Source organism: Sphaerodactylus townsendi, linkage group LG07 (assembly GCF_021028975.2).
Source record: "Sphaerodactylus townsendi isolate TG3544 linkage group LG07, MPM_Stown_v2.3, whole genome shotgun sequence".
Classification (NCBI taxonomy): domain Eukaryota; kingdom Metazoa; phylum Chordata; class Lepidosauria; order Squamata; family Sphaerodactylidae; genus Sphaerodactylus; species Sphaerodactylus townsendi.
The window spans coordinates 122,298,020-122,319,824 of NC_059431.1; the positions used below are offsets into that span (position 1 = coordinate 122,298,020).

The 21,805-nt window shown below is 50.1% G+C and overlaps 1 protein-coding gene across 5 annotated transcripts; it reads right to left on the minus strand.

Moving 5' to 3' along the window:
- Positions 1 to 1,436: 1,436 nt before the first annotated feature.
- On the minus strand, positions 1,437 to 20,833 carry ATG4D (autophagy related 4D cysteine peptidase). 5 transcript variants are annotated; one of them, XR_007245048.1, is made up of 11 exons: positions 20,731 to 20,833; positions 18,098 to 18,398; positions 15,978 to 16,061; positions 14,333 to 14,506; positions 12,727 to 13,060; positions 11,288 to 11,352; positions 11,013 to 11,161; positions 9,260 to 9,338; positions 6,017 to 6,093; positions 4,155 to 4,275; positions 2,688 to 2,824 (listed from the first exon to the last, which is right to left on the minus strand). XR_007245048.1 is itself a non-coding variant. In XM_048503212.1 (10 exons), exons 1-10 carry the CDS (start codon positions 18,315 to 18,317, stop codon positions 2,642 to 2,644), a joined length of 1,485 nt encoding a protein of 494 aa, XP_048359169.1. In that variant the 5' UTR covers positions 18,318 to 18,450; the 3' UTR covers positions 1,437 to 2,641. The 5 variants fall into 5 exon arrangements, 1 of the variants encoding a protein (XP_048359169.1); XR_007245046.1 differs by lacking the exon at positions 20,731 to 20,833 and adding an exon at positions 20,488 to 20,708; XR_007245047.1 differs by lacking the exon at positions 20,731 to 20,833 and adding an exon at positions 20,582 to 20,706.
- Positions 20,834 to 21,805: the final 972 nt, after the last annotated feature.

Here is a 21,805-nt window from a genome sequence, read left to right on the forward strand (position 1 = left end):
TCCTTGCCCTTTTGGCTTAAAGGGCTGAACGGGAATCGGGGCAAATTGGTTACACTTCCTACTCCCAACCATCACAGTAATCTCCGGAGGCCCAGCTTTGGTTCCCCCGCCTTCTGAGTTTATGCAGATAGCATTCTGGGAGCAGGCCTTCCTGGTTCTTTTGCCAGGCAGACACATTCACCTGCTTCTGTTGCCCACTTCGACCAGCAAGTGCAGACCTGGTTTCTGTGTCAGTCATCCCACCTTCCTGTCTCATGTTGTGTTTTTGTTCGTATTGTAGCTCTGGTTTTGTTTTAACCCCGAATTTCGTTTGAACTGTTTTTAAGATGTGATTTTATGACGTACGCTTTAATTTCATAGCCCTCATGAGGGCAGAAAGGCACGGTGTACATTTTTGTAAAATAAATAAACAGGATAAAACATACACTGAGCAGCCTAAAATGTTGTTTATGAAACAGTCCTTCAGGACCTCATAGCGAAGAATCAGCAGTTTCAATCGTGATGGGAAACAAGGTGGCAGCCAGTGTGGATCTTCCAACACAGGGGGTGGTGGGATACCGGGATCTGGTGGTGGTGGGAAAGTGCCGCCAAGTCACAGTAGGGTTTTAAACCTGAGCTGGCTTGCTATTGCCTGCCTCTATGTAGCAACCTGGAACTTCCTTGGTGACCAAGCACGGCCACCTCTCTCGCAGATGGTGCTGCTGACATTTCCAGGTGGGGGCTGTAGATCTCCTGGGATTACAACTGATGTCCCGACAACAGATCAGTTTCCCGAGAGAAAATGGCACTTTAGAGGGCAGACCCCAGTGAGATCCCACCCATTCCCAAACCTCCCCTCCCACAGGCACCGCCTCCAAATCCCCAGACATTTCCCAATAACTTTACAGTTCGAAAGATCCTTATGTATTCATCACAATTCAAGATCCTGAAATCATACGTAAGTAGAACAACCTGGAATTCTATCTGAAGAATGTGAGGGACGAGATCCCACAGTCAAACTTTTCTTTGTGGAAGTTGGCTTCCTCCCAGTATCTTGGCTCAGATTTGAGAACATCAGAAGAGCTCTGTCAGATCAGACCGTCAGTGGGGGTCCGTCTATTCCAGGACCTCGTTGCACATGGTGGCCAACCAGCACCTCTGGAGGTCCAACAACAGGACACTGAGGCTGATGTTACCTCAGTCTGTGCACAGCAGATTTGGGCCACATATACAGGGGAAGGTTTTTAAACTCTGAAATGCTATGACAAACATGCCATAATTATAGAGAGGGCAGGAGGTTCTATATGCGGGTGTAGCCTACGAACACCCCTTTATTTCTCACGTCTACTTGAGCATCTAGGTTTTGCTGGGAGGTTCCCAAACATGTGAAGTCACTTGAAGTCCCCTCTCAGCCCAACAATTGTACAGCAAATCCAGGTAAACACGCAACTACACAATGGTGTGCCAAACTGATCATTTATTAACTCAAACGCTTTCAGAAGGAGGTGCTGCTCCAGAAGGAAACGGGTGCGGAGCAGCCCCATTACAGCAAATGTCAGAATTCTCACCCACAGAGCAAGTCTGGCTGCCCGTGAGCAACAAAATCCAGGAGGGTGGGGCAGATGACAGCACTCGAGTTGCACAAACCTGCTTGCTCAGGTTCTCAAATGTCACGAGACCCTCTGTGCAGGAACCCTCCACATGTTGACGGAACGGGCAAAGAGGGAGACTGGGGCATAGGCACACGGGCCTGGCCTCCCCCACAACCACCAGCTTGGGAACCTGTGGAGGAAGTGACCTCACGGATGCAGCAGCATCCGATACCCCTGACCACGGGATGGAGCACATGCACAGACACTGTCATCATGAATTCACATTGCACATGTGGCTGGCCAATCCTGCGGAGGCGGAGGACGGGCCAGCGTGCTCACGCCTACTTTATGCCCCTCCCGGCACGTTCAGTCAGTGCTCTCAGGTGTCTCGCGTAGCCGGGTTTGGCGTAACTTACACCCTTGATTGCGTGAAGATGAACTGATGGTGCAAGAGAACAGAAATGCTTTGGGAATAGGGGTGATTTGCAGGGAAGGGGCCAGAACCACCCTGATTCCCGAGAGGTGACCCTGAACTGCAGGGCAAAAGCACCATCCATCCCAAGCACTTCTTCCCTTCCTTGATGAGGGACGTTCCCCTGCTCAGTACAGACAAATGGTCCTCACTAGAGAGGACGGCAAAGTAAATCCAGGGAAGGACAGCAAAGGATTCTCACTCTGGGACAACAGCAGCAAATCAAAGGGTTGGCTGGAAGTCAGGTTGCAGCGTCAGCAAAATAGACAAACGTATTTTTCACAAACCAAACTTACAACCCCCTTCCCAAAAGTCTTCACTCCCCCATCTCGACATCTCTCTCTCTCTTTTTTTCCTGACATGCACAGTCAATTTCAGTGCTAACTATTCCAGTGTGGTGACTTTTTCCCCCGGAGTGGCCCAGCTTTGGCCAGTAAGACCCTCTTGGTTGCAGCAGGATGTGGTCTGAGCAGCAGGGTCACCTCTAGGGACGACTCAGGAGCCCCCCTCCCTGCTGCAAAGGGAGGAAGCCGGCCCAAAGGCTCGACATAAATAACAATAAATAAGTCCAGTGAAGATGAGACTACCTGGTCAGCAATCATAAGACGACAAATTCCTCCACGGAGGGCTTTTTCGCCCTGTCCCGCTTGGTACAATGTTGGGTTGGCTTCATCTGCTGGGAGAAATGGGAGCCCTGCTCATCCAATCCGTATGCCCGGGAACAGCCCTCCACAACTGAAAACATGGGATAGCGCTCTTTGATGGCGGCAGAGTTCAGAACCTGTGGACAAAGAAAAGGATGGGTTGGTACAGCCAAGTTACCTGATGCTTAGTACACCTTGCACTTGAACCCAGAAGTGGGGAGGCTGTCACTGAGAGGGGCCACTAGCATAGAGAAGAAAAGAAGAGGAGTCTGGATTTACACCTTGCTTTTCTCAACAGTAAGGAGTCTCAAAGCAGCTCACAAATTCCTTCCTTTCCTCTCCCCACCACAGGTGAGGCAGGTGGGGCTGAAAGAGTTCTGAGAGAATTGTGACTGGCCCAAGGTCATCTGGCAGGTTTCATGTGGAGGGGTGGGGAAACAAACCTGATTCTCCAGATTAGAGTCCACTGCTCTTAACCATGCCGGCTCTTAACCACTACAGTATGCTGGTGGGGGAGCTGGTAGACGTGCCCTTGAAATTTCCAACAGGTATGGAAAAGATGTCTCTCTAAAGGCTTTAGAACAGTGTTTCCCAACCTTTTCGACATCACGGTACCCTTGACCTCACTCTTCATATCTCTCGGTACCCCTGCCATCCCCCCCCACACACACACCTTCCCCTCCCAGGGTGAAGGAAAGCACTGGGGTGGGGGGGGAGTGGCTGCTGACCTTGCGGCAGGCCCTGCCCCTGGGCCAGCTCCATGTCCTTGCTGGTGCCGGTGGGAGACATTGCAAAAGTGAGGGGGGCCGGTAGCGTTGCTGTGGAACTCCTGAAACATGCTCACGGCACCCCAGGGTACCACGGAACCCTTGTTGGGAATCGCTGCTTTACAAGAATGTCAGCAGTTATGGGAGGAGGCCTTTAATGGACTAAGTAATTTTTTTTTAATGAAGTATAGCAGCAGGGGATACCAATGTGAAGCCCACGGGGGCAACGATGCCCACCAAGGAAGTGAGCAAGGTCATGGGGGACTTTTGTCCACCGAGGCATCTGATTGGTCAGTGGAGATTGGATTGACTGTGCAGTTTTTCAGGCATTGGTTTGGCAGCGGCCGTTGCCACAACATCAGGATCTCCACTGTTTGGGTAAAGGAGAGCTATGGCAGCCGTCCCGTGGCTGGCTCTGCATCTTCTGGCAGCCATTTTGCGGCTGTGCTCGCTGGATGGCTCAAAAAAGGTGGGGGAGCCCCGGTTGAAACAAAGCCCAGCCCCCCTTCCCCAAACCCCTGATTCAAATCTTTCAAAATGGAAAGCAGAATTCTGCAAACAGAACCGTCCCCCTTTCCCCCAAAAGCATGTTGCCAATTTAAACCCACACAGTAACTTGAGGGAAACCACAGGCAGCCGGCGTAATTTAGTCCACCATCAGGACGCCTCTGGGAAAATGAGGGTGGCCGGGACGCCTCACCTGAGTCAGCTTCGAGCACAGCTGCTCAAACTCTCCACTGTGACGAGCATAGAAGCCAATGGTGCAGCTGGGATCCATCTTGCTAAATGCTGTTTTCCGAGGGAAGCTGCAGTGAAAGGGACTTGGGGAGGCCACCAGAGCTGGAAGCTACTCTTGGCAAGGTCTTGCACCAGTCAGCAAGGAATGAGACAGGATTAGAAACTTCAGAAGAGGCCCCCCCACCACATCGTCTAGCCCAACCCCCCCCCCTCACACAGTGGCCAATCAGTTCCTCTGGAGGCCGATGTCATGGCCCTGACAGTCCCGCCCAAATGCTGCTCTCCTCATCTACTGGGAGTGCCCCCCCCCCTGCACTGTTGTTGGTGTTTGCCAGGAGTTTGAGCGGGTGAGTGCATCTGTGTGTCTCTGCCTGCTCTACCGCGCTCCCCTTCCTGATCTCTTTCTGGGCCTTTGTGTGGGAAACTGCATTTCATTTGCCTGGAATCTGCCTCTCTGCCCTGGGAACTTAATTGAATGCTCATGTAACAGCAGAACTAAGTTCCCAGGGCAGAGAGGCAGATTCCAGGCAAGTCTTCATTGATATACACAGAAGAGCGCCTCACTTTTACCAGCACCAGGTGGAACCGGTTTAAGCAGTCAGTATAACATAATTGAATGCTCATGTAACAGCGGGTGCTGTTACCTGGTGCTGGTAAAAGTGAGGCGCTCTTCTGTGTATATCAATGAAGACTTGTGATGTAACTTCAGATCTGTCTATGGTTCCCTCCCTACCAATGTCCTGCTATAAGTATGCAATAAACAACATCATGCTTCAGCTCTGAGTTCTTCAATTGAGACTCTAGTCACGGGGTGTGACAGCCGAGGTCTTCCCCTAGTGTTGCTTCTCGGAAATGGGATTCAGAGGTTGACTGCCTCTGCACTTGGAAGTTCTCTTTAGGCACCATGGCTAGTAGCCACTGATAGACCTGTCCTCCATGAATCTGTCCAATCTTCATTCAAATCCGCCCACGCCCTCTCAATCCCACATTTATATTGATCAGTGAATTGATTTCTAGGCTGCCCTTCCCCTTCTGGGTTCTGGACAGCTTCCAGCAAACAATATCTAACAGTTCCAACAAACTCAGTTTCAAAACCACGGCACCCGACGTAGGTCTCAACTGAGGATGGAACTGGCCGTATAAGACGTGGAGCCTCAACAATAACCAAAAAGGGGAAGGGAAGAAAGACCCAACGGGTGGGGAACTATTGCTGACCTCAACCAAAGACCTAGCGGAACGGCCCATCTTACAGGCCCTGCAGAACTGTGGGAAGTCTTGCAGGGCTTGGACGGAGCACTCCCCCAGAGTGGGGCCAGAGCAGAAAAAGGTCTGGCCAGAGGGCTGACTCTCCGCCCCATCTGTGAACCTGGCAGTGCCTCAGGAGTCAGCCTTCTCAGTGGTGGCGCCCAGACTTTGGCACGTTCTTCCAACGGAACCCTGGCATGCCCCTTCCTTGATTTCCTCCCACTGTCTGGAGAAAACGTCTTTATTTCAAACAGCTTTTAACATCTAGATTTTAGCAAACAGTGTTTTAGGTTTCGTAGGCACATGTTATTGATTTTTCTAATGATATGCTGATTGTATTGTATTGTGTAGGGTTTTATTGTTATTGGTTTCACTGTATTATTGCATTGTATGGTATTTTGTAAGCTGCCTTGAATATGGCTATAGGAAGGCAGGGTGTAAACATTTTTTAATAAAAGAAATAAATAAATACTAAATACACTGGAAACTCCACACGGGCCACAAGGTGAACAATTGCAGGGGTGGAGCCACAGCCCCGTCTAGACCCCTGAAGCTGAAGGAGCTGCTGGAGACGCTCACCTCTAAGGGGAAATTCTCCTGGGTTGTGTCCACGAAGGGCTGGCAATAGTGAGGGTCCAGGTACAGGAGGAAGTCATCTGGAAGACAAGGAAGCGGGAGGTCAAAGATCCTGGCTAGTCCTGTGGTTGTCTGCCTGCGCTGACGTGTGCACACTGGGCAGAGACCAGGCCATACCCCACTCGGATGTCTTGCTGCCTTTTCAAGAAGTAAATTCAAGGGGAAAAGAACTTCAGAGCTGGCGCAGCCTGTCTTTGTTTAACAAGACTGCTTGATGTTAGGTCTCGAACCTTGAAGCAACAAACGGACTCTGTATTGTTGATCAGCAGCGTTTATTGACAGGCATCAAAGCACCCGTTCTGGCGAACCTGGCGTTTGCTGACCCCTTTATTCCGAGGTTAGTCCCCGTTTCCCCAAGAAATGTGAGAAAGAGTGAGTTTGGAGCTACAGCACCCCAAGTTGGCGACAGATAGAGACAGAGAGCCACCTGGCCTCCTGCCCCCACGAGATAACAGACATGATCCCTGTTCTCATGAGAGCAAAGTGTCAGAGGAAAGTCTAGTTATCTAGGAATGCATCTCAATTACCTAGATACCACCCCCTTGACACTTGGCAGCAGGACAGACTCCCAACAACTTCCTACATGCTGTTCTAAGCAACAGTCATCCTCAAGACAAACGGTCATGGGGCAACTACACAATCTGCAAAGATATTTTTTAAAAGGAAGATTGTTTCTTTGTGTGGGACACGGCCAGTCAGAAGGTATATGGTCTTTCTAGGGCTCTCCTATGCAGGGTGGCTCCGGTCTAAGTCCACTAAAGTTAATGAGCTTAGACTGGAGTGGCTTGGGGCTTATCAGGCCCACGAGCCAACTGAAGCAAACCCCCACTTGCTTGAGATGGAGAGAGAGGGAGGGGGTTGCCACAGCTGGCTTGCGGGCCTAATAAGCCCCCTCAAGGGGCTGGATCCGATCCCCGGACCACATGTTTGACACCCCTGCTTTAAGCATTATATCACATTGGCTTCCAAGACACTTAAGAAAGGCTATACATTAAGTTTCCAAGTTAGCAGAAAGGTAGCAAGAAACAAAAAATACTTGTAATTGACAAAGAACTGAATTCTTACAGGCTAATTTCTCAGCGGAATGCTGGTTAACCACAATATTGCAGACACCAAGACCCAAAGCGGTTTCTTAAGAAATGAGAAAATAAGACTTTGAACATTAAAGAAGTATTTAAGTTTTTTAAAAGACAACAAAAAACTCAACAGATTTTTTTCCTCGATGATAGAATTTTCCCCTGTGTGAAATGACCTTTCGTTCCAACGTTCAGAATAACTTAACTTTAATACGGATTTCCAAAAATGGATTAAGGCTGTGACCCCATGTGGCTCCTACCAGGCGGCCACGTTCTATTCTTAGGCAAGGTGCTCAAGTAGGCCATGGCTGAGCAGCACCAGACGGTCTGAGAGGAGGCAGATGATCTTATCCTAGGTCACAGCCTGGGTCATGCCTCGTTCGCCCCAACAGTGACCGGGGGGCAGTGGAGGTGGCATCCCTGCTGATCCTCCCGGACCTCTCCGGGGCCTTCAGCTCCATCAGCCGTGGGATCCCACTGGAAACGCATCACGGCTTTGGAGGAGGGCATTGAGCACACACACAGGATTTTCTTAACTACATTATGATTGGATGGATGCAAGAAGAGTCAGGTGGTCAAAATAGCTACTGTGGACATTATGTGACCAGCCTTTTGAACCTCTCTTCTGTGGATACAACTTTTAGGAGCATTTATGGCCTTTACAACCTTCACAGGACATTAAAGCACTCCTGAATGTTAGTATTTAGTATGGAAATGAATAATAATGTTATCACTAGGACGTTGTGGGTTTTTCAGGCTGTATGGCCATGTTCCAGTAGTATTTTCTCCTGATGTTTTGCCTGCATCTGTGGCTGCACGCAAAACGTCAGGAGAAAATACTACTGGAACACAGCCATACAGCCCGAAAAACCCACAATATCCTAGTGATTCCAGCTGTGAAAGCCTTCGACGTTATCAATACTTGGATGAGGGGAATGTCTGAACATCTGGAGCTGCTCTGTGCAGACTCTGTCCATCAAGGCCAGCACCGCTGACTCAGGCAGGGGCTCTCCAGGGTCACAGGCAGGAAAAGTTCTTTCGCGCCACCTGCCCACCTGGGTTGTCCTTTTAGCTGAAGATGTCATAGACTAAACCTGGCACATTTTCGCAAGCCAAGCAGATGCTGCCGGCCCTCTCTCTGTGCCCTGTTTAATAATGCATATAAAATACGTCCTTAGAGAATGTACGCACACAACTGGAAGCGCATCGCGCACAGCGCACAGCATGGTTATTCTTTTTATGTAATGATTTTTTATTTGTAGTTAAAAATCAAAATCCAAAACATATATTAAAAAAAAAATTGGCCAGGTTCATAACAACTTCCAGTTTTCTCTGTGCCGAATATTAACCGTTGAACGCTAAACTTTCAGTACTTGGTCATTAAATAGCAAAATAAAATTAAATCTCTCAAAATCATTATTGATTTAAAAATCTCCCTTTTCTCTGTTGGATCTTATTTTATCAGTCCTTAACTTTCAAAAGTGCGAGCCCTCCACGTATTTCCGTTCTGGCTGGGGACTGTGTCAGGAGTTTCCAACTGTGCTTGAACTGCCTGTTTGATCTCCTTAAAATAGTTCTTTACCTTCAAAACCACTAGTCGCCAATTCTTCTTTTCTTTTTCTGTTTGGTCTAGATATTCTATCAAGAGTTTCCAGTTGTCCACATAATTTAATTAAGTTCTTTTAAAAAAGTAAATTGTTTGGCCAACTCAGTCAGCTCCATTACTTTCACCCACCATTTTTCAATTGTAGACACAGCTGGAGTTTTCCACTTCTGTGCATATAAAATTCTTGCCACTGCTGTCATATATAAAAACAAAGTTCCATGTTTGCTTTCCAGAGATCAGTTGATAATTTGCACCAGGCAAGCCTCTGTTTTCACTTGTACCGTGCAGGGCATGTTTATGATGATGAGGGTATTTTTTTGTTGTACAACTAACACCAGAGTTACATGAAGTGCACTTCTTTATACAGCCATTGGGTGCCTGCCTTGACTAGGATCCACCAACTTTTGGAAAAAAGGCAAAAATGCAATTAACTTCCCAGCACGAGGGAGAGGGGTGGAGACAGGAGAGCAGCAAGGCCTGTGGTCTTGGGGGCGGGGTCAGTACCTTGATATCCTACGAAGTACAGAGAATGCCGTGGTTTTCCACCAATGATCCCAATGCAGAAATCCAACCTCAGAAGCTCCTACAGGGCACAGAGACACAGATGGACCTTTCAGAATTAATCACAGCACCGGGGGATGCCCCCCACCGCCCCCAGCAATACACTGTGCAGGGCAAGACTACTCTGCAGGAAAGAAAACACAGGTGGAAAGACAAGTGACGGAGGCGGAAAATGGTGTTTAGAGGCAGCCACGGGGTCTTCATGGCAAGAGACAAACAGAGGGGGTTTGCCTCTGTCGGCCTCTGCGTAGCAACCGTGGTCTTCCTGGGGTGGGTGGGGGGTCTCCCGTCTAAGTGCTAACCAGGGCTGACCCTGCTTAGCTTTTGAGATTTGAGGAGAGCAGGCTAGCCTGGGCGATGCCAATCAGGCCCAGCGGCTGGCCACTCTTCATTTGCCACCGGTCCCAAACAACTGTGTTCCACGTTGCTGTTTTTCAACAAGGTGCTTGTTAGAGCAAAGGGAACCCCCAGAAACTTTCTCCTGCACAGAGAACACGCCCAACTCCCCACCCTCTCATCTGCCCTGTGAAGGTAAAGAGGCACCGCTGCTGCTCTGGGGCCTGCAGGCACCTTCGCCATTTGGACCCAGGGCTGTGGGGCCAATCACAAAATGACAACGCCAAGCACACGACAGCTGCCGCAACAGGACCCCAAAACCTCAGGGACTGAGCTTAGACGCAGCAGGCAGAAGCTCACATTACCAGGAGGCCTTTTAATCTGTACAGCAATCAGATGGGGAAATGTCCCACCTACCCCCACCCGCTTTCTAGAGCACGTGGATAGCATAAGGAAGGGGGGGCGAGCACCGCATTGGGGATCCTGCTCCAGGCCCACTGCTAGGACAGAATGAGGCACAGATCTGGGTTCCCAGGAAAGGTGGTCACATGTTCCATCCAATCCCACCGGACGCCCTATGTTCGGTCTCAGAGCCTTCAGCCAATCAGCAGACTCTGAAGCATCACTCAGCAGCGTTTACTGAGGAGGTGTCAAAGCAACAGCCAGTTCTGGCAAGCATGCACTCCCGGTCCCCTTTACCCCCTGCTGAAAGACACACACCAGTCCCGTCCCCCCCACCCCCCGTGGTTTCCCAAGAACCTGTGAAAGACCGTCTTTGGAGCTGAGGCGCCCCAAGGTCGGCAGCAGATAGTGCCCCTACGAGATAACAGAGAGCCAGCATGGTGTTGTGGTTAAGAGCAGGTGGATTCTAATCTGGAGAACTGGGTTTGATTCCCCACTCCTCCACCTGAGTGGCAAAGGCTTATCTGGTGAACCAGATGTGTTTCCGCACTCCTACATTCCTGCTGGGTGACCTTGGGCTAGTCACAAGTTCTCTCCGAACTCTCTTGGCCCCACCTGCCTCACAAGGTGTCTGTTTTGGGGAGAGGAAGGGAAAAGAGCTTGTAAGCCACTTTGAGTCTCCTTACAGGAGAGAAAGACGGGGTATAAATCAAAATTCTTCAAATTAAATTCTTCAAATTCTTTTCTCATGGGACAGGGGTGCCAAGGGAAGCCTAGTTTCCTACAAAGCGTGTGAAGCCACAAAGATCAAGAAAAGAATGCACGGATGGCAGTGGTGACATATAGCAGGCTGGTGACATAGATCTCAGAGCAGCATTGGTTTGTAATTTTAATCAGTTACACAGAGTTAGGAATGCATCTCAATCACCCAGATGACATCCCCCTGGCACCCTATTACCTTAACACAGTCCACGTAGGCCGGGTTGAGGCTGTCCCCACCCAACCTCATGGGCACCAGGACGATGACGGCTCTCCACTCTGCACAGGGGTCCCACGTAGCCCTGCCTTTGCTCCTGCAGGCCAAGTTCGCCACATCCCCTTTGTACACTGGTGGGGGGCACCAGAAAAAAAGGCAATATGATTGTGTGTCCCAAGGAAGGCAGCTCCACCCGCCCCCACATGACCTCACCAGGTGCGGCATGAACCACCAGCCAGCGCACCCGTTCCTTTTACCTGTGCAGTCCTGAGACACATATACAGCCAGGCTTTCTGCTTCCGAACAGCAATCCACGGCTTTCCTGCAAGGGTGAGAGGGGACAGAGTTCAGTGGGACGCGGCCCGGCCTGCTTTGCCTCCTAGACTGCTCTCCCAAATCCACATGAATAAGAGGCAGGCTGGTTTCCTGGTATCAGAAGAATGGGGAGAGAGAAAGCCCCTCTACTGTGACGGTTGCAGGGAGAAGGGGGACTTATTTGTGGAGAGGATTATTATTTCAATCTTCTCCTGCCAAGGAAGCAAGCAGCGCGGTCTGGTGCCCACAGTTCCAGGAGCATGATGTAGTAAGCAAGACCACAGCGACACAACTGAGATTTTGGCAGCTGGTATTCGTCACATGGCGCTCCTCAGGAAAGGTGCCCTGGAAAGGATTTCTTTATCTCCACAGCCACCAAACGCTGAAGGTCCTGAAAGTAACAGAGGTCTGACAGAGGATCAGCCGGCTGTTACAACGCTAAAGACTCAGAAACCAGAAAAGGCAGAGTCGGGGGGAGGGGGGGGGCTCAGAGTGGGGCCAGTCCGTTGGCTAAATGATGTTGCCGCGGCCAGGTCAGAAGAAGAACCTGCTAGGCATGAAATTCCTCCCAACTCCCTCTTCTGCCATGTTCCACCGTGAGAAGGAAAAGAGAGCCCATCTGTTTGCAAAGAGTTACAGATTGCAGTATTGAACACGTGAAGCTCTCTTATACTGAACTGAGCCCTCGTCTACTTCGACAGGCTGCTGCTTTCCAGAGTCTCACGCAGGGATCGTTTGCATCGTCTGCCGCCTGGCCTTCTACCTGGGGGTGCCAAGAATTGAACCTGGGACGTCCTGCATGCAAGGCAGATGCTCACAGCAGAGCCCTTTCGGTGTGGGCTACATGGGCTGTGGTGGGCGGGGTCTGATGCAGACAAGCAGCGCTAGGACAAGGAGGTGGCCTCAGGAGGCCACTCTCCTGCCAAGCAGCCTTCCAGCCAGCATGCAGTCTGCAGAGTTGCTTTGCCTGTCAGGCCTCCTCTTTCTTCCCTGGTGCGTAGATGAGGGAGATGTCTCAATCTGGACCAAGCGCCTAATCACGTGGAAGCATGCATTTGGGGTCATGCCAACCACCCATTCTCAAAATCCCAAAGGTCCCCTTAGAGGTTGGTGATCACACATGCATGGGACAATTTTGGGACTGCGGCACTGGCTTTCCTTGGCCTCGCTACCGAGGCACCCCAAGCCTGTGAAGCCTGTTTTATGCTGGACACGCTGGACACCACTGTGGCCTGGCCGGTGCTCAAAAGCAACCAAGGCGTGGCCTGTCAAACAGACGCCAACTGAGATGGTAAAATTAATCAAAGCAGAGCTGAAGATACCTCCCTACGCCCGCTCTTCTGCTCTAGCGTCAAGTCAGCTCCTCCCTGCTTCCTCTCACCTCAGAATGTGGGCTGTGACGGAAGGCCCGTACCAGTCCCCAGCTTTCTTCCCTGAACTGCGCCCGAGAGCAACAAGATGATGGATCCCAAAAGGTGCTTCTGGCCTGTCCGCGAACCAGGCGGTGACCCTGCGGTGGCGGCGCTCCTTCTCCCGCTCATCAGGACTGCCAGGTGGCGGGGGGGTCCTGGATTCCAAGGGGGCCCTGCTTCCATGCGCCAGGAGGGGTGGCGCATGAGGCAGGTGGGCAGTGCTGGGGTGGGACACAGAGGAGCTCTTCCTGGTTTCCGTCTCTGCCAAACCACTGGCGAGCAAGGTGCCAGGCCAGGTCCAGTCTGAAAAGCACAAGAGGAGCAGCCGTTCAGCCCAGCCACTCGTCTTCCACAGACGCTCACAAGCACAGCAAACACCTGAATGTCTCATCTGCCCAAATTAGTTAATAACAGCAACCCTTGATGACAACAGGGTCTAGTCTGGAACCCAAAATCCTACAAGTGGAATCAACTATGCACTACTCGATACTCCCTGAAACAGTCTTAGCCAGTGGAAGCTTTAAGGCCACACAGGAGTGGCATCGGCATATCCTGGAGTGGAACAGCGGCTGGCAGGATTTGCTGCTGCCAACTCCACACTCGTGCCTCTCCCGTCGTGCCTGCACTCACATCCTCCCACTGCCTGCGTGTGAGCGCTTTGCCACCAGCGAAAAGGGCTGCCCAGAACTGCTGGTGAAGGGCACCTGAGTGGGGTGCAAAGCATCAGCGTTCCTGGGGATGGTGGCATTCTGCACAGTCAGGGAAAAGGTACACAGGAAGCGTGGATGTGTCGTGGCCCCAGGTTGTCCAATAATCAGGTTAACGTGATAATGGCATCCATTATTGAAAGACAGCTCCCAGAAATGCTGCATGGTAAGAATCTTTGACAAGACTACTTTTTGGCACCCAAATCTCCAAGCCATACAGCCCCACTGCCCTCTCCAGTGCCAGGCAATTCGCCCCCCACCCGCTCAGCCATTACTTAAGCTATGTCAGGTTCCCAGGCAGAAGGCTGCTGTGTCATCTCTGTGCCTGAGAATTTGCACAACTTGAAGCCCGCCCGCCTGCCCACACACAAGCAACACAGCAGAGCAGTGAAAAGGGAAGGTGACCAGAAACAAGCAAGGGGCAGTTAGAATAACACCCCAGGAACGCAGGTGCCACATTCCGTCCGGGAAGCATGGGAAGAACTCAACCAGTCTTGACAGGATGGCTGTTACTGCAGGTGGTGACAGAGCTTGGGAGAGGGCAGAGTGAAGATGTGGGAATGGAGGGCGGGAGGGATGGATGAGCAAGAAAGGGGGCTAGCAGCGGCTCCAGGGAAGCCCCTGAGCTCTCTCTGCCTAGGCCCTCCCCCAAAACCTGGAAACGGCCCTGATGGCACACCAGCAGCAAGTGCAATGGGGAAGAGAGGCTGTGGTGGACCCAGGTGGCTCTCTGGGCCTGTTCACGGATGACTTGAGAAGTTCCAGAGTCCTGCACTGATATGCGTAGTTGGCGTACTCTGAAAGGGAGCAGAGAGGATCCTTCCCCCTGCAGGCCCCCCAACTCCACTCCTCCGTGCTGCTTTCTCACCTCTGCCAAGGAAATGGACAAGGAGCCCCTGGGCCAGGAGCATCTGCCCGCTGCGCAGCATGCAGCCCCAGCCACAATCCGTGGTCCATGTGGTGCCCTCCAGCTGCTGGAACTCCCTCCGATAGGTCAGCCAGAGAAGGGAAGCAAAGTCCTTCTGGAATCGCTCCACGTCCTCTGTGAGGAAGGACAGAACAACAGCAAGTATTTCGTTTATCAATTTAACACAAACAGATAGGGGAGGAAAAAATTCAACCAAGAAAGAAGGAACCAGAGGTTCACAAAAAAACCTAATGAAGACAGCATAACAGGTTACATTCAGAAAATAACAAAGCTTTAATACATGTTAAATCATTACAAATATCCTTAAAAACAGATATGTTTCGGCCCAAGTGCAGCTGATTTTAAGGATATTTTCTATGAGTTAAAATGAATTAAAGCTTGGTATATTTTTGTATGCAACCTACTGTTATCCAGTCTTTCCAGTTTTTTGTCAGTCTCTTCGAATAATAAATAAAATATTTATTAGCTGCCTTTCTGCTTGGCAGAACTCATGGTGGATTACAATAGAACAGAAGAACACTTATAAAAACCACATAAAATACCATAACTTAAAATCTCAGCTAGGACTGCCAATAAATAAAATGAAAATTAGTCAAAGATACAGAAAATTCAGAAATTGATAACATTAAGAGGCAACTGTTTTTTAGAAAACTGGAAACCTTTTATGGGATATCTTTTGAAAGTCTATTCTAATCGAGAAGTAGTGGCAGGGTCTGAAATCTAAAGAAAACAAATTTTGTAATCATTAGGATACACTTAAGAAATAACTACTAAATTAATGTTTAATTGTAGATTCGTGAACCTAGGGGTAACTTTTAATCAAAGATGAGATAACTGGCAGTCAATATATGATGTATAGAGTTGTTGTGTTATCTTTGTGTATGTTTGTTTTGTTTGTTGTTTGAGTGAGAAAATAAAAATTATATTTTAAAAAATACAGTCAAATGTAGTCCTAAATAAAACTGTCTTCAACTGTCTCCTGAACCCTGAAAGGGAGGGGCTAGGCGTGCCTCCCTGGGGAAGTTGTTCCAAAATTGTGGGGCTGCCACCAAAAAGACCCTATTGCGTGCCCACCAGACAGGCTTCTTTGATTGGTGGGGCAGTCAGGAAGGTCTCTCCCTGTGATCTTAGAACAGGCCCACAGGCAAGTGAGATTCCCATTTGTATCCGTCACTTCAGGCAGCCAAGCCTGCTCCACAAATCCCAAAGACCCTGCAGGGAAGACCTCCCTCGTCGTTCTGCTACGACAATCAACCTTCAGTAAAAGGTAAAACAAAGCAATGAAGAGTCAGCCAAGGGAAAGATGGCAGCCACTGCCCATACGGAAATGCCTCCTTGGCTCCTGCCACGCAAACAGCAGACTACAGGTAGGGAAGGGGGTGATTAATAGCAAAGGCAGGTGCAAAAAAGCCTCTCCGGTCCTTGTTATTCGGAGTCACTTATGAGCTACTTGGGAAGTGGTGCTGCCAGGAACCCACTTCCACGGACTGAGGGTTTGCAGCCCCCAAGTGGAGAGAGGATGGAAGGAAAGCATGGGGGAGAACAGCTCTGAAACAAAATCACCTCTCACATCTACGCAACTCACCCTCGTGTTCAAAGTGGTAGTTGTAGCCAAAGAGGTAGACTGGGGAGAGTTTGCTGAAATTGGTTTTGCTCTTGACGGTCCAGCCTGGAGGAGGAAAGGAGTCAAACGGGTCCAATGTTGGTTACACACCACTGAGTGGCATTTCAGGCTTACAGTAGTGGGCCTCCGTTCCCCTTGTGGAGGCGGGGGGGGATCTGATCCGTTCCTAGCATCCAAAATGGTTTCCCCCCCCACTACGCCCATTACCCTCCGTGCCCCACAGCAATATGACAACAGCACATAACCTGCTACACTAATCATGCATTAGAAGAGTCCCCTTAGACACTGTTTACTGGACTGTGTGAAATTAACAGCAGTCACTGGACAAGACCTTCAGCAGTAGTCCCCAACATTGTGCCCGTGGGCACGGACAAGTCTTCTGGTGCCCACCAAATCTTTTTTGAAAGTGTATGGGGCACGCCTAGTCGGGTTTCCGATCAGAGAATGGAGATCTGATAGGCTGTGCAGATTTTAAAAATAGTAATGTTTTTGGCAGCAGCAGCCACCACAGCACACAGTGGGTGCAAGAAAATATTTTAAAGCAACTTGCTCATTTAAAATGGCATCCTATTAAACAGAACTTCTACCTGAAACCACCACTACTGTTAAGTTAGGCTTAACTTCAATTCCAGTGGTTGGTTCCATCTTCTGTGGCAGCCATTTTGTGGTCGCACCCACAGCCCTATATCAGAATTGCAAAGATGCCCTCAGGCTTAAAAAAGGTCGGGGGGGGGGGGACCCCTGCTCTTCAGTGCTGTTCTTTGCTTGCTGTCCTCTGCTCTGTGGCAAGGGGACCTTTCTTTAAGCGCAGCCTTTTCCACCTCAATAGCAGAGTTCGTTTGCCCTCAGGCCATGAAAAATAAAGTTTCTTTCCCAACCCTAATACAAGCAGCCAGGAAATGAAATGCATTTCATCTTGCTATGAGCTGGGGGGGAGGGGGGAGGGACACACACACACAAAGAACATGAACCCAAAGAGACAGACACTACGGCTCATCGCACTGTAGAGGGCTCTGAAAGCCGCACAATGGAGACCTCTGGACTGCCCCACAATACCTGAAGGACAGGCCCCACCAGCAAAAGAAGCCAGTCAGAGGCAGAAGCCAGATCCCCTGCCTCAGCTTACGCGGAGTGAACAGGTGAGCAGTGAACTTTCTGGCTACGTCAAAAAGGAGTTTTAAGATCTTGTTCCCATCCACACCCCTAAAACTTCTGTGGATAGAAAAGGAGATGAAGCAAAAGGAAGGCAGCGCTTTGAGGAACACTCTTGGCCAGGATGAGTAAAAAGAAAGAGAGCAGGATAAGTTTAACACAAACATGTTATAACCAAAATTTACTGGCAATTACAAGCGAATTTAGTGTCAGTCACAACCTAGAGAAATAGAAGAAGAGTTTGGATTTATAACCCACTTTTCTCTCCTTAAAGGAGTTTCAAAGCAGCTCATAAACTCCTTTCCTCTCCCCTCAACAGACACTTTGTGAGAGAGGCGGGGCTGAGAGTTCTAAAAGACCGGCGACTGGCCCAAGATCACCCAACAGACTTCCTGTGCAGGAGCAGGGAAATAAATCCAGATCACCAGATAAAATTCTGCCTCTCGTGTGATGGGGTGGGGAATCAAACCCGGTTCTCCAGATTAGAGTCCACTGCTTTTAAGCTCAAGTGGGAGAGGATGAGATGCATTTGCACGTGTCTGGGTGGAGTTCATTTGCAGTTGCATTTATATATGTGTGACTAATCTCAGAAACAGGAGTCAGGTGGGACAGTGGGAAGAGGGAGGAGTTTGTAGGATGTGGAGGACTGTTAAATGGCGATTGAAAAGTTCCCTGGTTTTGACATGCTTTAATGCCAGTAGACTCTTTTTCTTTTTATCCAAAATGCCTCAGCATTTGTGGATTTCAATGGCTACCCTGTGTAGTCTGAAACAGCAGATGTCAGAGTTGTCAAGATTCTACATCCTACTCGAGTTGGAGCATGAGGAAAGGCAAATTATGAATAGTTATAATAAAAATATGTGAATAAAAATAAAGGCTGAAAAGGGGGCACTAGCTTCCCCCACCAATCCCATGTGGCCACTACTCACCATATTTCACTTTGTTCCAGACAGAAAGCACTTTGCACTTGATCTTGTCCACTTCATCCAGCTCACTGCACTGGCCGTGGGCAGAGCTCCCCACAGAGACGGGTCTCCTGTGGCTTTCCCCGTGGCTGCTGGCCCTGGAGCTAAAGAGCTGCTGTCCGTCGGAGTGGGGCAGCTCATTGTGATTCAAGTATTGCACTGAAGCAGGTGACACAGAATTCATTTAACATCTGGGAGTAGTACGGGCCGCGTCCTCTTTGGCAGGCAGGGTGAGACTCCCAGGTGCATTTCCAAGGACGCAAAACTGCAGAACAGGAAAGACAAGGATGACTCTCTCTCGCTGGCAAAGAAACTGAGGGAGCGTGGTAGGATTTCACAGCTGGAATCAACTGGCTATTGTAGGTTTTCCGGGCTATGTGGCCATGTTCTGGTAGCTTTTGCTCCTAATGTTTTGCCCGGATCTACGGCTGGTATCTTCAGAGGCATGTCACAGTGAAGATGCCAGCATGCAGGTGAAACGTTAGGAGCAAAAACTACAAGACCATGGCCACACAGGCCAGAAAATCCACAACAACCACAGCACAAAAAGCCTGAGATCTCACAAGCAAACAAGACTCACGACTGCTCTCGACCTTGTTAAGGACCCGGACAGATAACCACCACTTCATGGTCACATCTAGGAGATGCCCCAATGAACAATGTTCAAAGGATACTAAACTCAAACAGCAACCTTGATGGTTGTGATCATTTGCCCTTGAGGTCTGCTGCATTTGCAAGCTGTCCTGATTGCCCAGGCAAAGGTGGAGAGTAAATATTTTTAAAGAGATACATTTTATTTTCATCAGTGTTGTGGAAAAAGGCCTGACCTGGATGGCCCAGGCTAATCCCATCCTGTCAGATCTTGAAAAAGAAGCAAAATCTGCCCTGGCTCATTCTCAGACGAGGGACAACCAAAGAGGCTCAGGGTCACAAAGTAGACAATGGCAAAATACCTTCATCCTCTTGCTTTGAAAACCCTACATGTTTGCCACAAGTCAACTGTGACTTGATAGCTGTTCCCACCAGAACTGTGGAAAATAATGTAACACAGCCAGGTCTCGAAGGATCCTCGGCCATTCAGTATATATAGACCACAGCGTTTTTTCTGGCAAAGCAGTTTCAAAAAAGTTTATGCTCCAGTAAACCTGATGTAAGTTAAGTCTTTTAAGCCATCATAAAACTCCTGATGTTTCAGCATCAACAGAGCAACACGACCACTTCTGGTGGCTTCAACTCTTGCCAACCCTGGCAACGCCTCTGGTAAAAGGGTCTGAAGCTGGTAAATCCATTTCTGCTCCATGGATGGCCTAAACTGAGACCACCTGACCCTGGCCAAGACAGGTCCAAATGTTAGCAGGAAGCGTGTTTGGGGCATGCTGACCGTGATGACCACCCAGAGACCAACAGTGCTCTGCCTGGCCACGCCGCGGACAGGAAATAAGCTGACCCGTCAGGCAAGGACAAGAGAGGGAGGTAGACATCAGGGTCGCCAATTTTGATTTGGGAAACTCCTTGAGATTTGGAGGTGGTGCCTTGGGAGGGCAGGGCATCTCAGAGGGTTATAACGCTTTTGAGTCCGCTTCTGAAAGCTGCCACTTTCTCTGAGCCCTGAGGAGATCAGCTGTAATCCTGGGACATCTCCTGGCCCCAACTGGAGATTAAACTAATGCCAGTCTGCACCAGTTGCTGGAGGCTCTCTCGAACCTAATATGCTCAACAAAATTTCTAAATGACTGTTAGTAACAATATCCAATATCCTTTCTTTCCCCTCCTCCTTTTCACTCATCACTGGAAAGTCAAGTAGACTGTGATGCCTTTTACTGAATACATTCCAATAAATTTTCTACATAGAATACATATAACCCAAACACTCATACTCCAAATACAAAACTCTGTAGCTGAATGCCTCCATCAATGCACATTTTTCTTAAGCATTACAAAACTGTTTTTGCATTATGAAATAATGCTGTAATGCCTAAAAAATGTATATTGATGGCAGCAATGATGCACAGCTACAAAATGTTGTATTTGAAGTAAGAACGTTTAAGTTATATGCCGTCCATGTAAAAAAAATCAGGAAACAAAAGATAAATTTATTGGAATTCATTCAGTAAGAAGAGTTACAGTCTTGAGTTTCCACTGACAAGCGAATGTACCTTGACAAGAAAAAGGTGTTGTCGTTAACCGTCATCTAAAAATGTTGAGCGTTCTGGGTTCGAGAGGGGCTCCAGCGACTGGCACAGACAGACATTGGGTTAACCCTGTTGGGGCCCCCGCCCGCCGACTGCCGCGCCTTGTCCGACTGCCCTGCGAGCGCCCCCCCCCCCTCCACGAAGAAGTCACGGGAGACGAACCGCAGAGGGTCTCCGCCCCGGCAAGGCCAGGCCAGGCCGGGGCGCGCGCAGTGCCTTTCCCGGGGCCACCCCCACCCCCTGCGGGACAGCCTGCCCCGGAGTCGGACGAGGGTGGGGGAAGCGGCCGGCTCGCCTGCCCTCCGCCTCTCGAGGAGACCCTGCCGGGGCGCAGAAGCCCGGGGCCCACCCGCCAGCCTGGCCACGCCCTCCCCTGCCTGCGCCCCCGGAAGCGAGGGGGGCTACCTTTGGGCGGAAGTGCGCAGCGCCAAGCGAGGCCGAGGAGTACCAGCGTCGCCCCGGTCAGTGACGTCACCCACACGCCCGCTTCTCGCCCCGCCCCCTGAGAGGGAGAGGCTTCCGCCGAAGGGCACGCGGCCTCGCGGGAGGACTCTATGGTTTCCCGGCAGGACCATAGATATGAGGGCCGAGTAGAGCGGCCAAGCCAAGGGTGAAAAGGGCTGAGGCGCTGGTGTGTAACTCTGGCCCGCCAGAGGTTCGTGGACTACAATTCCCGTCACCGTCAGCCCCTGCCAGCGTTAGGCCTCCGGGGGGCCAGGGTTGGACACGCCCGCATTATGCTGGCAGGGTCTGATGGGAATTGTAGTCCATGATCCTCGCGGGGGTGGGGGGGGCGGGTCTGACTAGTGGAAATGCAATAGGCGTCCGTGTAGAAGCTCGTCATAGCAGGGCACAACTCAGGGGCGTAACGAGGCAGCCCTGGGGAAACTGTAGCCCTGGGCAAAACCTGACTTGGATGCCCCCCACCATGGGCGGCCACTTCACCACGACCAAACATTTTTTTGCACCAGGACATTGGTGCCTGCAGGGGGTGCATTTTTTGACATATCGGCACCACAATTTCAGCATATCATCAGGAGACTGTCCTTATGCTACCCCCCAAGTTTGGTGAGGTTTGGTTCAAGGAGTCAAAAGTTATGGACTCCCAAAGGGGGTGCCCCATCCCCCATTGTTTCCAATGGGAGCTAATAGGAGATGGGGGCTACAGTTTTGACAGTCCATAACGTTGGCCCCCCTGAACCAAACTGCACCAAAACGGGGGGGGGGTATCATTAGGGCAGTCTCCTGATGAGACCCTGAAAGCTTTGAGACTGTGCCTTCAGAAATGTCCCTCCACAGCCTGCAAACCCCATGGACAGCAATACAGAAAACTCAATGCAGAACAAAGATTCTTGGGCAAATTTCTGGGATGTTCCTGCAGGGGGCGCATTTTTTGATGTATCGGCACCAAAATTTCAGGGTATCATCTGGAAACTGTCCCTATGGTACCCGCAAAGTTTGGTGCAGTTTGATTCAGGGG

Bases quoted from the DNA above. Each gene is read 5' to 3' on its own strand.
- ATG4D (XM_048503212.1), bottom strand. From the start codon at position 18,317: ATGAATTCTGTGTCACCTGCTTCAGTGCAATACTTGAATCACAATGAG. The intron at 4,274-6,015 runs TGAGCGTCTCCA...CCTCCCCAAGTC, and splicing joins GGAGAATTTCCCCTTAGAGG to CCTTTCACTGCAGCTTCCCT. The intron at 2,825-4,154 runs GTGAGGCGTCCC...CTTTGTCCACAG, and splicing joins TGTGCTCGAAGCTGACTCAG to GTTCTGAACTCTGCCGCCAT.